This window comes from Musa acuminata, chromosome BXJ3-2, assembly GCF_036884655.1.
Source record: "Musa acuminata AAA Group cultivar baxijiao chromosome BXJ3-2, Cavendish_Baxijiao_AAA, whole genome shotgun sequence".
Lineage (NCBI taxonomy): Eukaryota > Viridiplantae > Streptophyta > Magnoliopsida > Zingiberales > Musaceae > Musa > Musa acuminata.
This window is the reverse complement of record NC_088350.1, coordinates 30531671-30544539: the sequence shown is the minus strand read 5'-3', so window position 1 is coordinate 30544539 and position 12869 is coordinate 30531671. Positions and strand designations below refer to the sequence as shown.

Genomic DNA, 12869 nt, shown 5'->3' with positions numbered 1-12869 from the left:
CCCTTTTTAGTCGTGATCCAAGTGGAGGCGCAACCGTGGCGTGCCGTTCCCGCCATTCGTATGTCATCTGCTACAACAATTTTTCCCCTCAGATATCTCCCGCACGTCGATTGAAATAGGGAGCGGGACCTACCCGCGTAGCCTGCTCCAAGGACGATGGGATGGTCAACAAACGCGTAGATGAAAGAAGGGTCCGGCCCATTAAAGAAAGCCCAATAGGAATCGAGGCTCCACAGCGTCGGTTTGGTGTGGAAGGACTCACACCTGAAATCTCCCTATATATGCCCACGCCGCGGTCTCTAACTCGCGGCTAGGGTTTTATCGAGGGCAACTGCGATGGTGAACGCCTCCGCCTCTTCTCATCTCTCCTCTTCCTTCCCCCCTCCGTCGATTCCTCTCTAACCTTTGCTGATCTGTGGAATTTGTTTTCTTTCTCGATTGCAGGGGAAGGGAACCGGGAGCTTCGGCAAGCGGCGGAACAAGACCCACACCCTCTGCGTCCGCTGCGGCCGCCGCAGCTTTCACCTCCAGAAGAGCCGCTGCGGAGCCTGCGGCTATCCTTCCAGCCGGATCCGCAAATGTGCTCCATTCACCCTTCGATTTTTTCTTTCCTTGTTAACTTTAGAAACCCTTTCTGTGATTTGGGCTCTTATTGTGAGTCATTGGTACGATTGGATTAGATAATTGGAGTGTGAAGGCGATCCGGAGGAAGACGACGGGAACTGGGAGGATGAGGTACCTCCGCCATGTCCCACGCCGCTTCAAGAGCAACTTCCGCGAAGGTTATCTTTTAGATCATTTCATAAAATTCCTCTTTAATTGCTTTCGTTGTGTTATGCCTGCAATTTGTTTGATGTCTTCCTGTTCTTGATTGTGTTAGGTACTCAAGCGGCTCCCCGGAAGAAGGCAGTGGCTGCAGCGTAGTCATAAGACGTGGGGAAGAGTTAATTTTCTATTTATGATATTTTGCTTCTACTACAAACTTTAGATATTTGTTTTGGATGCTGGAAATGAATTCTGTAGTTCTATTGTTTATGGGAGATCTTTGAAATTTTGCGTTTGATACTCAAAAAGTTGTCTGTGGATTTACAACTTTCCTAATAGTAATGTGGTTGAAATTTCATGTTTCTTCATATCAGTGTCATTCGCTGTGCTCTTTTCTGTTAGTTGTGAACGTACAAACTTGTTACCAACAAGTACTTTCTGCTTTCAGATGATTGAGTTTGTAGTTGTTGGCTCCTTCTGATAATTTTTTGACAAATATTAAGATACTATATGATTTCTTTTCGTGGAATGAACCATTACTTTTTTGGGGGACTTAAATTGCTTTAATTTCTGTTATCTTTGATAATTCTTATAGTCATTGGTGTTTGGACTGAAGGTATTTCTGCCATTCTGTAGTGGGGACTGAAATAGCATAAAGCATGATTCCATTATCACTAATGCATCAAATAGTTAAAGGTTGTTAACAAGTGAAGGTGCACGGTATGGTGATATGTGACATTTATTATGTGGCTGATAGTTCCGAAGAGTATGATTACATGGTATTGGGGATGAGTTCATGAATATAGGATAATCAGACATCAACCATCTCGTGTTATGGTTATACGCTTGATAAGTTAAAATATGGGTTGCTTGAGATTTTATAGTTTTAAGGTACATTGGTACAAAGATAAGATCACAGATGAATGGTGGCTGAGAAAGTATGTAGTTGTTTCGACTTATAATATGCCTCGGTTAAATACATATTATGACCTGCAAGAAGTTTTAGGGTTTTGTTGATTGTGGGAACAACTGGTTGACATTGTTTCTTGAGTTTTTCAATATAATTGTTGAAATTCATTGAAATTAGAATGAACACAACTGTCTTTGAAATGTATCTGTGATCTTGCTTTCCTGTAAGGACTAATGTAGAATCTAATTATTAAGGGATTTGGTCTTCTTTGTGTTGGTATTGACAGTCCAAGTGGGGCAGTAATCCAGTGTTTTGTTTTCTAGATTCATTTGTTCTATAGTTAACTTTTTTCAGCTTTATCGAGCAGGATTCTTAATATGGTTTCACATTTGGGTTTAAATTAGAGTATGTTAATCATCTTCTATTTGAAGTGTGAGTCACTTGATCTTTCTTTAGTAGAGCTGATATCAGAATATACTTCCTGAGCCAAAATTGTTGAACCTATTTGTGCGCTTAAAAATATATTTCTTAGTGTTGTGCTTTAAATAGCCATGGCTGTGATGCATTTTGCTCACCATTGGTACATGTCAATTAGCTGTACCTGGCCCTTATAATGCTGGTGTCTTCTATTATTATTCTGTAAAATCTTACACGTGGTTTATATCATTCTCTCTGCCTATTCAAAAATTTAATGGTAGGTATAAGGCAAATGTGGAGTTGAAAATATTATCGTACTTTAATCATATACTCGGAAAGAGTAAATGCATATTTCTGAGTACTTTGTGTTTCATTATTATCTTTTTTCTTTTCCTGTGTTTTATAGTTTTATCTTCTCTAATCGTCCATCTTAACAAAGATTTGATATCACCATGTGAACTTTCAAATATTCTAAAAGATAGATTCTTCAAGAACTTGAGACTCGGATAGCCAAAAGCAAGCAAATAATGAATATAATGAGAGATCCTTTGAGTATTAGAAAGATTGGGCTAAGCCTTCACTAGAGTGGTAACGATAATAGGATTATTGTAGAGTTGGCTAAGATTTTGAAGTTCTTGGAGGGTCAATATTGGATGTTGCTATTTTTGAGCTATTTGATGGGATTACTAGGATGGAAGTGTGGTTGTCGAAAAAAAGTGTCCATTAAAAAAAAATGTTACCATTTATTTTGATCTTTGCAACATATGCTAAAGATTCTTAAAGCTCTAATAGTGTCCATAAAAAAAAAGTGTCCATCAAAAGAATCTTGCTCTTAATAGTGTACGTGTTAACAATGGAGACTGGTTTGATCTAAATAGCGTTGAAACTTATGTTACCATTTATTTTGATCTTTGCAACATAGTTAGATGCTAAAGATTCTCAAAGCTCTATTTGGAGAACGGAGTTGCAATGGTAACTATCATGTATGAACTGATTTGCCAAGGGAACTCTTTGTTAAAACTATAACATTAGAACTTTATTTTTTATTAATATGGTGAAAAATTATTTATGGAGAATGATTTTTTTCTCATCACATAGATTTATTTTTTGATTTGATTAGTGATCTAGTCATTCCATTTCATTACGAATCACTTTGATAATAATGTTAAATTGGAGTTAACTTTAGTATTTTGATCCTTATATTTTAAAAAGTTACATTGGTATCATTATAGTTACCAAAGTGAAATATCTAGATCTATTTATTTTATCTTCTTTTGTTTTACTAACAAAAATATAAAAATAAGAGAATAAAATATAATTTTAATGTTTCAGTTGATGGTGGCAGACAACGACATCGTTAGTGGGACGAGGAGAGTAGCGACGAGACGTGAGGGTCGCTTTGTATATCCGTCGACGTCGATGTAATTATCGAGCGGTGTTGTTAAGCATCTACATTGGTGGCTTTTTCGCTACTCAACAATTGTGTCGAAGTCGACATAAATGCAGACTGACATTTATCTCTCGTCGTCACTTTTCTCATCCACAATAGCTCTCTGCAGCTCTCAGCGGCATCGTTCACTATCAATTGGAACGTTAAAATTATTTTTTTATCTTTTGTTTTCATATTTTCATTGATAAAACTGATAACATTAAGGTAAATGAACCTAGATGTTTTATTTTCGTAATTATATGGATGTCAATATAATTTTTTAAAATGTAAGGATCAGAATATTAAAGATAAATTAACTACGGATGATAATTTATAATTAGCTCGTTAAATTATGAGCGGGTAGATCGGTGGTGGGGACGATGGTATGGGTTTTGGTTTCTTTCTCTATTATTTTCATATTTGAATTTGCAAGGTTTAAGTTTGTTCTTTTTTATGCTCTTTCTTTTTTGTTACTGTGCTGGTTTTTCAAGGCAGTGTGTGACTATCCTTGCTTCTGATGGACAGTTCCCTGTTAGAACTGTATCGCTGACTTACAAAACTTTGTTGTAAATCTTCCACTAAATCTATCATTTGCATTTTTTTTTTCTTCTTTTGTGCAACTATAATTTGAGAAAATACTGTTTGCAATGCATTCTGATGCCCAATCTCTCCTTTCTTTTTTTTCAAGTAATAGAACAATTATGCACCCATTGTTTTTGTATGAAGGAATTATCTGATAGAATACTTGAATGGATACACAGAGAACATTGCGACGAAAGCTTTATATGCTCTTAATTATTGGAACGAGAACAGGAAATGGGAAACCAGACGAGCATAAATCGACCATGTCTGAACGATAACTTTGTCGTACCCACCAAGACAAAGTGAGTCGGCATCACACTCAGCTTCCTCTCGTGTTCAATGAAAACTGCTACTCGTCTGTGACGGGACTGTTTTATTGTTTACCTGTGAGATCCATCAAGCATAATGATAAGAGCTTGTTGAACCAGGAAATACAGTGCTCGTCTTCGTCAAACTCTCATGAAACGACAACGAGCTCTCTTGTTGAGGATAGCAGCATTACTGAGGTATGGCTTCTCCTAATGGATAAGAAGAAGACCCTTTTTCATTTTCAAATCTGATAAGCTCTCCCGGTGTGCCAAAGGTCACCGATGCCGACCATGAGAAGACGTGGTCGCCTGCACCAGCCTTGCCCCTTTGCGTGCAGAAGAAGACCTCACTGGTTTTGAACGAGCCGCCCCACCGTGATGCGACTCTTCCGTGGCCGCGTCACCTCGTCAACATCCAGTATACAACACGCAATCAAGAAACCAACCACGCATCAAAGCCGGAGAAATGGAGAGGACACACAGAGAATCGCAGAAAACGTGCAGATCCGAGATTAGGAGACGTATCGTCTCATCAGTCTCAGCGTTGAATGGCAATCTACTGAGAAAGCTCTGCGGTGCAGTGGGGAAGGCAAGAGGCGTGAGCACCACGTATTCCTCTTTCCAAGGAGGCCTCCCAAGAAAAGAACAAGGACCTTTCACGGCCATGGGGCATAGGCCGGCCGCCGCCACAAGTGGTGCACACCTTCCTCTTCCTTCCATCTCAGGCTTTATTTACGCGCACCATGTGAACAACATTGCTCTGTTGCAGAAACAAACATATGAAGTGGATGTTAAACCCATGCAATTCATTACTGAGGTTGCAGTGAATGCGGGGAAGAGCCTAAATTAGAGGACAACAGTGGAGGTGTCGGCCTCATGTCCGTAGCAATTATTTGAGGGTCGACATCACTCTTCGGGTGTCCTTTTCTTTCTCGTGATATAGCTGAGCTGGGTCTCATCTCATCTTTGTCTCTAGCTTTTTAACCATCATATGAGGGAGAGAGACAGAGAGCAGCAGTACAGGGAATGCTCGAGTTGATTTCCCCAGGGACGGAAGACAGGATCGAGGTGTAACTCTAATCATGATCTTGGAATGGTAGATGAGACGGAAGCTCGTGTCATGGTTACACGACACCATCGTATTAAATGCGTAGCATTTTCCTGATGAGACATTGATGTTAGCAGTGTAGTAGTAGAATAGCAGTTGTCTGTCCACGTTTTCCATGCGGTGATCGGTGCACGATGAGACATTGAATGCACCTGAATTCCCCCTCTAATCCTAAGCTTAGCATTGATCCAGTAAGATAATAAATACATGAAACAAGCATCCTCGCATGACGGAGGAATCAGACTCCGACTCTGTATCTTAAGCATGCTTACTTCATTTTCTGTCATCTGTATTTTGGAAGATGTGAGAGATGCTTATCCGAAGTTTAAATTTAAAATGAAATGATTTCCATTAAAATAAATAAACATTCTCAGCTTTTACTCTCCTTCTGTTATATTTTGTGATCTCGATCATCAACATAAATTACATTAAAAACACATGCAAATTTGTAATCAGTAGGATCTATATATATATGTATACACAAATGTAAATACATTAAATCCGCCTCAAATAATGTTCTTGATTCAACTAAAAATTCAAGAACCATACTACCAACCCATGAAGGGACAATGTTCACATCACCTAAAAAATCCATCAGAGTCACTAAAAAGAAAAAAGAAAGAAAAATCCAGAAACATGACAAGACTCAGCTTGTGGGCCTACCTCTGATTTATGTGGTCATTCTTGTGTGCAATGACAATTATTCTCAATTGTCAATTTGGTGAATTATTGGCCATCGTCTTCATCTCCCTCCCCTCATTCCTGTGATGGTGCCAAATTTGTTGCGAATCCACTCAGTCAATTTAGCTACTTGCAAGGGTGAGTTGAGCACCAGATAGAACCTTGGAAAGTAATTTGGGGCCAAATCCAAGTATGTGGCAAGTATACTTATACAAAACCAATCTGCTTTTTACACTCGATTATAGGCACAATGAAATTGTTGTATGAGGGTTTTCTGACACACTATAAGCTTTTCTCGGATCAGAAGAATCAAACTATTAATTTTGGTGGTACCAAAAAAGAGAGAAAAGAAAGAAATGGTTGTGGTATCTATTTTGATGCAGAGAGATCTCCAACAAGCATGAATGAATGTGAAAGGGCTCACAAATTGAACCATAGCATAAGATGAGCATGACATGTTGGCAACATCCAATTACTGGTTCTCCTACTGATGAATAGTTTATGTGATGGAAATGATTCCAGAATAGAAAGAGGTGGGCTTAGGTTTGTGGTTTTCTGTGACCCTACAATGAATGCAGCCTCTACAGACATGTCTGGATTCTGTTGTCCCAAGAATCCTTGGTATATGCTCTATGAACATAGAAAGTTGCCATTAAGAATGTAAATTAAGATCATATCTCGTATGATCAAATGGGAGGCTATTCAGTTTCTTTTATTAATACCTTTTTTTTCTTTTTGCTTTTTTATATTATTGACGGTCGAAAAATGTTCTCTTTTGCTACTAATTTTGCAACTTGACTTCATCAATTATTTATATATATATATTGGATGCATTTTGATAGTGATGAGCTTAAATGTTGCATGTGAATCTCTTTTGGGTCGCGTCCCTTTAGGCGTCGTGAAGAAAGAAACGAAGTATGGGCATAAAGAGTCCACAACAACCATTTTGATAAGCTCTTATCAACTCTCATGGCCGTCAGCACCCATTGTGGTGGTCTTCGTCAACCCTCAGGTTCCTATCGAGCTTGGATGTGCACGCCAATTGCGTGGCTCTCAAGAAATGTAGACCATTCGGATCCCATCTCTCACCACCCACATAAAATAGCCTCGAGAATATATATACATGTATGGATGATATTTGCAATCGGAGGAGGGCATTCGTGTCCCAAATTGATATGAATCTAACATCATCTGTTCTTCCCTCGTCATAGAGTCGTAGAAAGTAAAAGTGTGGGGAAGATAAAAGTTAGACAGATGGGTTTGCACATGCATTAGTTTGGTGGGACTCGATTGATTGCACTCCCATTGAATCCATGTTCGACATGCATGGACTTGGGAAAGGGGGGGGTGGGTTCTCCCTTTCATATTGCTTTACCGAATTATACTGCTCTTTTAATGATGAGATTGGTGATTGCAACGCTTGCAAAAGTTGTCCTTTTGTAAGCATTGGAGATGAACAAGTTTAACTTGTTTTAGGCTTCTCTAACTATGACATCGATCTTTTTTTGCCTATCAAAATTATAATGGATATGTTTAATTACTTGTCAATTTGATCTGTGATGAATTCAGATACCAACTTTGAATGCTTATATAATTAGCTAGAATTATTGGTTACCTATTTATTGTGACTCTAAATCCCATAAAAGTGATTCTTTTGAGACAAATATACCTATACATATAAATATATATATACTATTAACTCTTCTCTGAAAAAAGGAAAAGAATATTTTTTGTCTCTCTACATATAACTTTCTTCAATTCCACCTTTGAACAGATGAAATATTAAAAAGAAAATGAGACAATCCCAATCAGATGGATGAGAAAGAATATGAAGATGTGGAGAAGCCACTCGACCATATTTTTTGCTCGATTCTCTTTCCAAGACCTGTGGCAGGATGTCATTGGACGTCGAGGTACTTGCCTTCTCCTATCAATCTCTACTGAACACACCAAATAATACACGCAATCAGATGATGGTCAAAGTTTGAGTCACAAAATTAATCACTCATCTCATCTTTTCATGAAAATGCATTAATTACGGGTTATTCTTAAGACAATTACCTTTGAGGAGCCAGCCACGATCGAAACCAATGGTAGCATCATGTGGTGAAAAATCTTCGATAGAACAACCATTCAACATTGCTCCGTCGCAGAGGTGACAAGAGATGGTGAAGAAAGCTGCAGCCTCAAAAGCCATCAGCTTCCGGAACCAATGATGAGGTCCGCGATCGCCTGTCTCGCCCCGACCAGTTTCAGGATTCCAGCCCCAATGATAGGTCTCTCGTGGGCCCCACTCGTCGAACCACATGCGACATCCCCCGACCGCTGCCTCGGCTGCGACAGCAGACACGCGCGGTGGATTTCCGTCGACGCTTATCGCTTCACGTGGCTCGGTCGCTTCCCACGCGCATGGCACGTGATCGCAATCATTGGGAGCTCTGTAGGCCTAACCCGCCTCCCACGCGAGGCAACCAATCAAAGAATTTCTATCATCCCTATACTGCCCCCACTCTTCACCCAAAATTACGTGCAAGCCCTCCGCGTGCTCCACAGTTACTGTAGACGCACAACAATGCTACCAATTATTGTACCACCAATCCTGGGGATCTCCTTACTTCACTATGTCGATTCAGCGTCAGTGGGTCAAATGTTTTGAACATGGTTTGCGAAAGCCAAATTAGCACTGTCATATATAATATGTATCGCGATCGGTGGCTTCTCTTAATATAGTTTATTTTGCTGATATGAATCTAAATTGGTCCATCTCATTGAAGCTTCGTCAGCTATCATTGTATACTGACTGCATCACCTCGGTACGTGATCACGATCTTGACATGCACATCATAATATACGGTTCTTAAATCAAGATCCAAGGCTTAATTATTTTTACTGGTAAACGAAGCATCCAAGGCTAAGTAACAAAAAGAAAATGATGACGTTAGTGCAATTTTGGCCACTGTTTTACGTGCCCGTAAATACTGCCGTTGCTAGGGGCATTTACGTACCGTAGAGTCATAAAAGCAGCGCTGCCTCCTCGCCAGTCGAGGCCTTTATCGGATTCGGAGCCACATTCTGCACAGAATCCGGAATCTCCCTTCTCCGGCTCTGGTTGACGGGAACGGGCAGAGTTGGGCGAGACGTGGTTGGGGATTTGATCTCCGGAGTTCTTGATAGAGAGGGAACATGGAGCCCAAGTGGCGAAGCGGACGGCTGTGGTCGGCGGTGCTGGTCGCGGTAGCTGCGGCCGCGGCGGTGGCGGCGGACCGTGGACTGAGGCCTGAGGCGGTGGCAGCTGAAGCTGTTGAAGCGGAGGAGGTCGGGCTGTCCGATTACCTGCTGAAGGTGGTGGGTTTCCTGTGGCAGTCGGATGGATCCTCCTACCAACACGTTTGGCCGGTAAAGATGTTTACGCCTTCTTCTTGTTGTGGCCTCTCTGTTTCATCGCTATTAAGTCGCTTAAAATGTTTGTTACTCCTCTAAAGGACATGAAATTTGGGTGGGAAATCGTCGTCGGATCCATCATCGGGTTCTTGGGTTCAGCTTTCGGGAGCGTCGGTGGTGTCGGCGGGGGTGGGATTTATGTTCCCATGCTGACGCTGATCATTGGTTTCGACGCCAAGTCCTCCACTGCTATATCCAAATGTAAGACCAGGCACCGATTGAGATCATGAAGCCAAATTCGAGCATATACACCTCGTTGAAACTTCTATGGAAGCTTATCGAAAGAGGAAAAAACATGTTTTTGCTGGTAATTTCTGCTTCCTGTTCCTCTGATTTATCTCTGAAAATTTTCTACAGGTATGATCATGGGTGCGGCAGGATCCACGGTTTGGTACAACATGAAGATGAGGCATCCGACCCTGGACATGCCCATCATCGACTACGATCTGGCTTTGCTTTTCCAGCCAATGCTCATGCTGGGGATCAGCATCGGAGTCATCTTCAACGTCGTCTTCGCCGATTGGATGGTCACCATTCTTCTCATCATCCTCTTCATAGGTAACTCAGTCGTTGCTTCGCCATGCGACTCCGCTCGTTGCAGAAGTGTGTGTTGGGTTTAGGCACTTAAGGGTTTCTGGCGCTGTTGATAGGTACGTCAACCAAGGCGTTCTTGAAGGGTGTTGAGACATGGAAGAAGGAGACCATAATGAAGAAGGTGCCAGTTAGCTCATTAAACAATCGTTCATTGTTGCTGCTTCGATTGCATCCTAACTAATCTATGTTTTCTGAATCGTAGGAGGCGGCGATGCTCAAAGAATCGAATGGTAAGCAGATCGATTTTCCTGTAACTCCACATAGGCAGAGGCAACAAATCATCACGACTAATTGCCTGCCCGTCTATTTCAAGCAGGAAGGGAAGAAGTAGAATACAGCGCTCTTCCTTCTGGCCCTGGGAGTACGAGTACAAAGGAGAAGGCAGCCCTACGGCGAGTGGTACATAGGCAGCACCATTTCCAGTGGCACCATATACAACAAGAAACAAACATAATCGAAACAAACATTGCAGGTTCCGGTCTTGGAGAATGTCTACTGGAAGGAGCTTGGCCTTCTTTGCTTTGTGTGGGTGTCTTTCCTCATCCTGCAGGTTCTGAAGGTGAGCAATTCTGTTGTGAGGCTCATAATCAATTCCATGATGTTATGTTGTGATCGATGACTGATGCATCTTTGTTCCTCTCTCTTCAGCAAAACTACACATCGACCTGTTCTACGTGGTATTGGATTCTGAACTTTCTTCAGGTGTAGTCCCATGCTTTGGTTCTATAACAACTATTACTTCGTTCGGTGGCCTGTGGCTGAATTCTATAGTTACATCTATAATGCCAAAAACTTTTCAGATCCCGGTATCACTGGGAGTGTCAGGATATGAAGCAGTTAGCTTGTACAGAGGAAAGAGAGTAATCTCATCAAAGGGAGACGAAGGAACAAATTTCACAGTTCTTCAGCTCGTTTTCTACTGCTCAATTGGTGTCCTTGCTGGTGTTGTTGGTGGATTGCTTGGCCTCGGTGGAGGTTTCGTTTTGGGCCCTGTTTTCTTGGAGCTTGGCGTTCCTCCCCAGGTTCGCGCATCTCCTGTTCTTTCTCTGTTCTCTTTGTGATTTCCGACATTGCTAATCGCAATTTCTAGCTGCTCTTTATTGCACCGATGATAACCTGTAGGAGAAAATTGTTCTGAAGATTCCATTTGATAATTATGATCGATCAATATAATTCTTGTTCTATAGGAGTGTATGAATCAGATTGAAAAATTTAGGTAGTGTAGAGCGTATAGAATATGCATGGCGGCTCCGATGTTGATGTCATAACATATGTCTAATTAGATTTGCGATTGAAGATTATGACATTGGTTGAAATATACATTTAAGGAATGCATAATTCTGTCGACATTGGATAATGTGATACTCATCATTTCTGGATCAACATGCTTACATCTCGTTCAAGCACATCTCAATTTCGAAGTCTTTCTGCAGGTCTCGAGTGCCACTGCAACTTTCGCGATGACATTCTCTTCATCCATGTCCGTGGTGGAGTATTACCTTTTGAAGCGATTCCCCATCCCATATGGTACTGTTGCTCACTTCTCATTTGCACCGAGTTACTAAGCTTGAGTTCAGCATACAGCACACAAAAATTGCACTAGTCTGACCCTAATTGTACTTTCGATTATTGGCAGCACTGTATTTTATTTCTGTGGCATTAGTTGCTGCCTTCGTAGGCCAGTATGTGGTCAAGAGGCTGATTGATATACTGGGAAGAGCTTCTCTCATCATCTTCATTCTTGCTTTCACAATCTTTGTCAGTGCTGTCTCTCTGGGTAAGGAGAAATCTCCCTTGTTCATCTACTTCATTTTCCGATATCAGAGTTGAGGGATCATAGTCTCTGCACTCTTTGTTGTTCTCTTTATGCTGAAACTTTGTGCTCCGATACTCAACAGGTGGAGTTGGCATTTCGAACATGGTTCAAAAGATCCAGCACCACGGCTACATGGGATTCGAGAATCTCTGCAAATATGAGGTGTAGTATCAAAAGTGAACATGGAGATAGTTTGTTGGCAATCAGTGGAATATTTTTCCATCACCCTATGGGCAGAAGAACCTCAGTGACTGTGCATTCAATAAATCTCTCGGAAAATACACTTTGTACCATGTTTTTGAAAGTCCTCTTAGTCGGACTCTATGCAGCAGGTCTCGGTTTTATCTTAAGCAACAATATGTAGTTTGTGATCGTCTTTTCCGCGGTAATCTAATTTGTAATGATATTTTTGCATGTTATTGAATTCACCATTTTGTCTTTGTTGTCATCATATTTCCTATGAGTAAATTCCAGTCTGAGAATTCCAGAGGTTCACATTCATCGCAAACAATCTTGCTGCAGATGTAATTTGGTCTTCCATGAAGATGATGAAGGTTATCAGAAATGGGTCAGCACTGATAGTGATTTCTTGATCTCTCACCCATATTATATGGGATTCATAATGGATGATAAAGTGTTAGGTATCAAGTAGATAATCTTGCTGAAACAAGAACCAATCTATATGATGTGGAGTTGGCAGTGGCATCAGCTATCTTTGTCTATCTGCAGCTAGTATATTGTTCTTGTGATGCAATCAAGGGTTGTCTGATCTGAGTTAGGCAAACAGGACTTGCACAGAAAAGTTCATCATGAGTGAC

The 12869-nt window shown here is 40.9% G+C and overlaps 2 protein-coding genes and 1 long non-coding RNA gene across 3 annotated transcripts; all 3 read left to right on the top strand.

Moving 5' to 3' along the window:
- The first annotated feature begins 200 nt into the window (after positions 1–200).
- Positions 201–1133, top strand: LOC135631219 (large ribosomal subunit protein eL37z-like). Its single transcript, XM_065138702.1, has 4 exons — positions 201–339; positions 445–580; positions 681–782; positions 881–1133. The coding sequence occupies exons 1-4, from the start codon at positions 337–339 to the stop codon at positions 922–924; spliced, it is 285 nt and encodes a 94-aa protein (XP_064994774.1). The 5' UTR covers positions 201–336; the 3' UTR covers positions 925–1133.
- A 2201-nt stretch (positions 1134–3334) lies between these two features.
- On the top strand, positions 3335–5754 carry LOC135630900 (uncharacterized). Its single transcript, XR_010494168.1, has 3 exons — positions 3335–4405; positions 4532–4609; positions 4687–5754. It is a non-coding gene; the product is annotated as an uncharacterized LOC135630900 (long non-coding RNA).
- Positions 5755–9245: 3491 nt separating this feature from the next.
- LOC135631916 (sulfite exporter TauE/SafE family protein 3-like) lies at positions 9246–12502 on the top strand. Its single transcript, XM_065140034.1, has 12 exons — positions 9246–9596; positions 9683–9842; positions 9999–10199; positions 10292–10356; positions 10438–10465; positions 10552–10634; positions 10708–10794; positions 10884–10937; positions 11036–11257; positions 11669–11762; positions 11872–12012; positions 12134–12502. Exons 1-12 carry the CDS (start codon positions 9384–9386, stop codon positions 12217–12219), a joined length of 1434 nt encoding a protein of 477 aa, XP_064996106.1. The 5' UTR covers positions 9246–9383; the 3' UTR covers positions 12220–12502.
- The last annotated feature ends 367 nt before the right edge of the window (positions 12503–12869 follow it).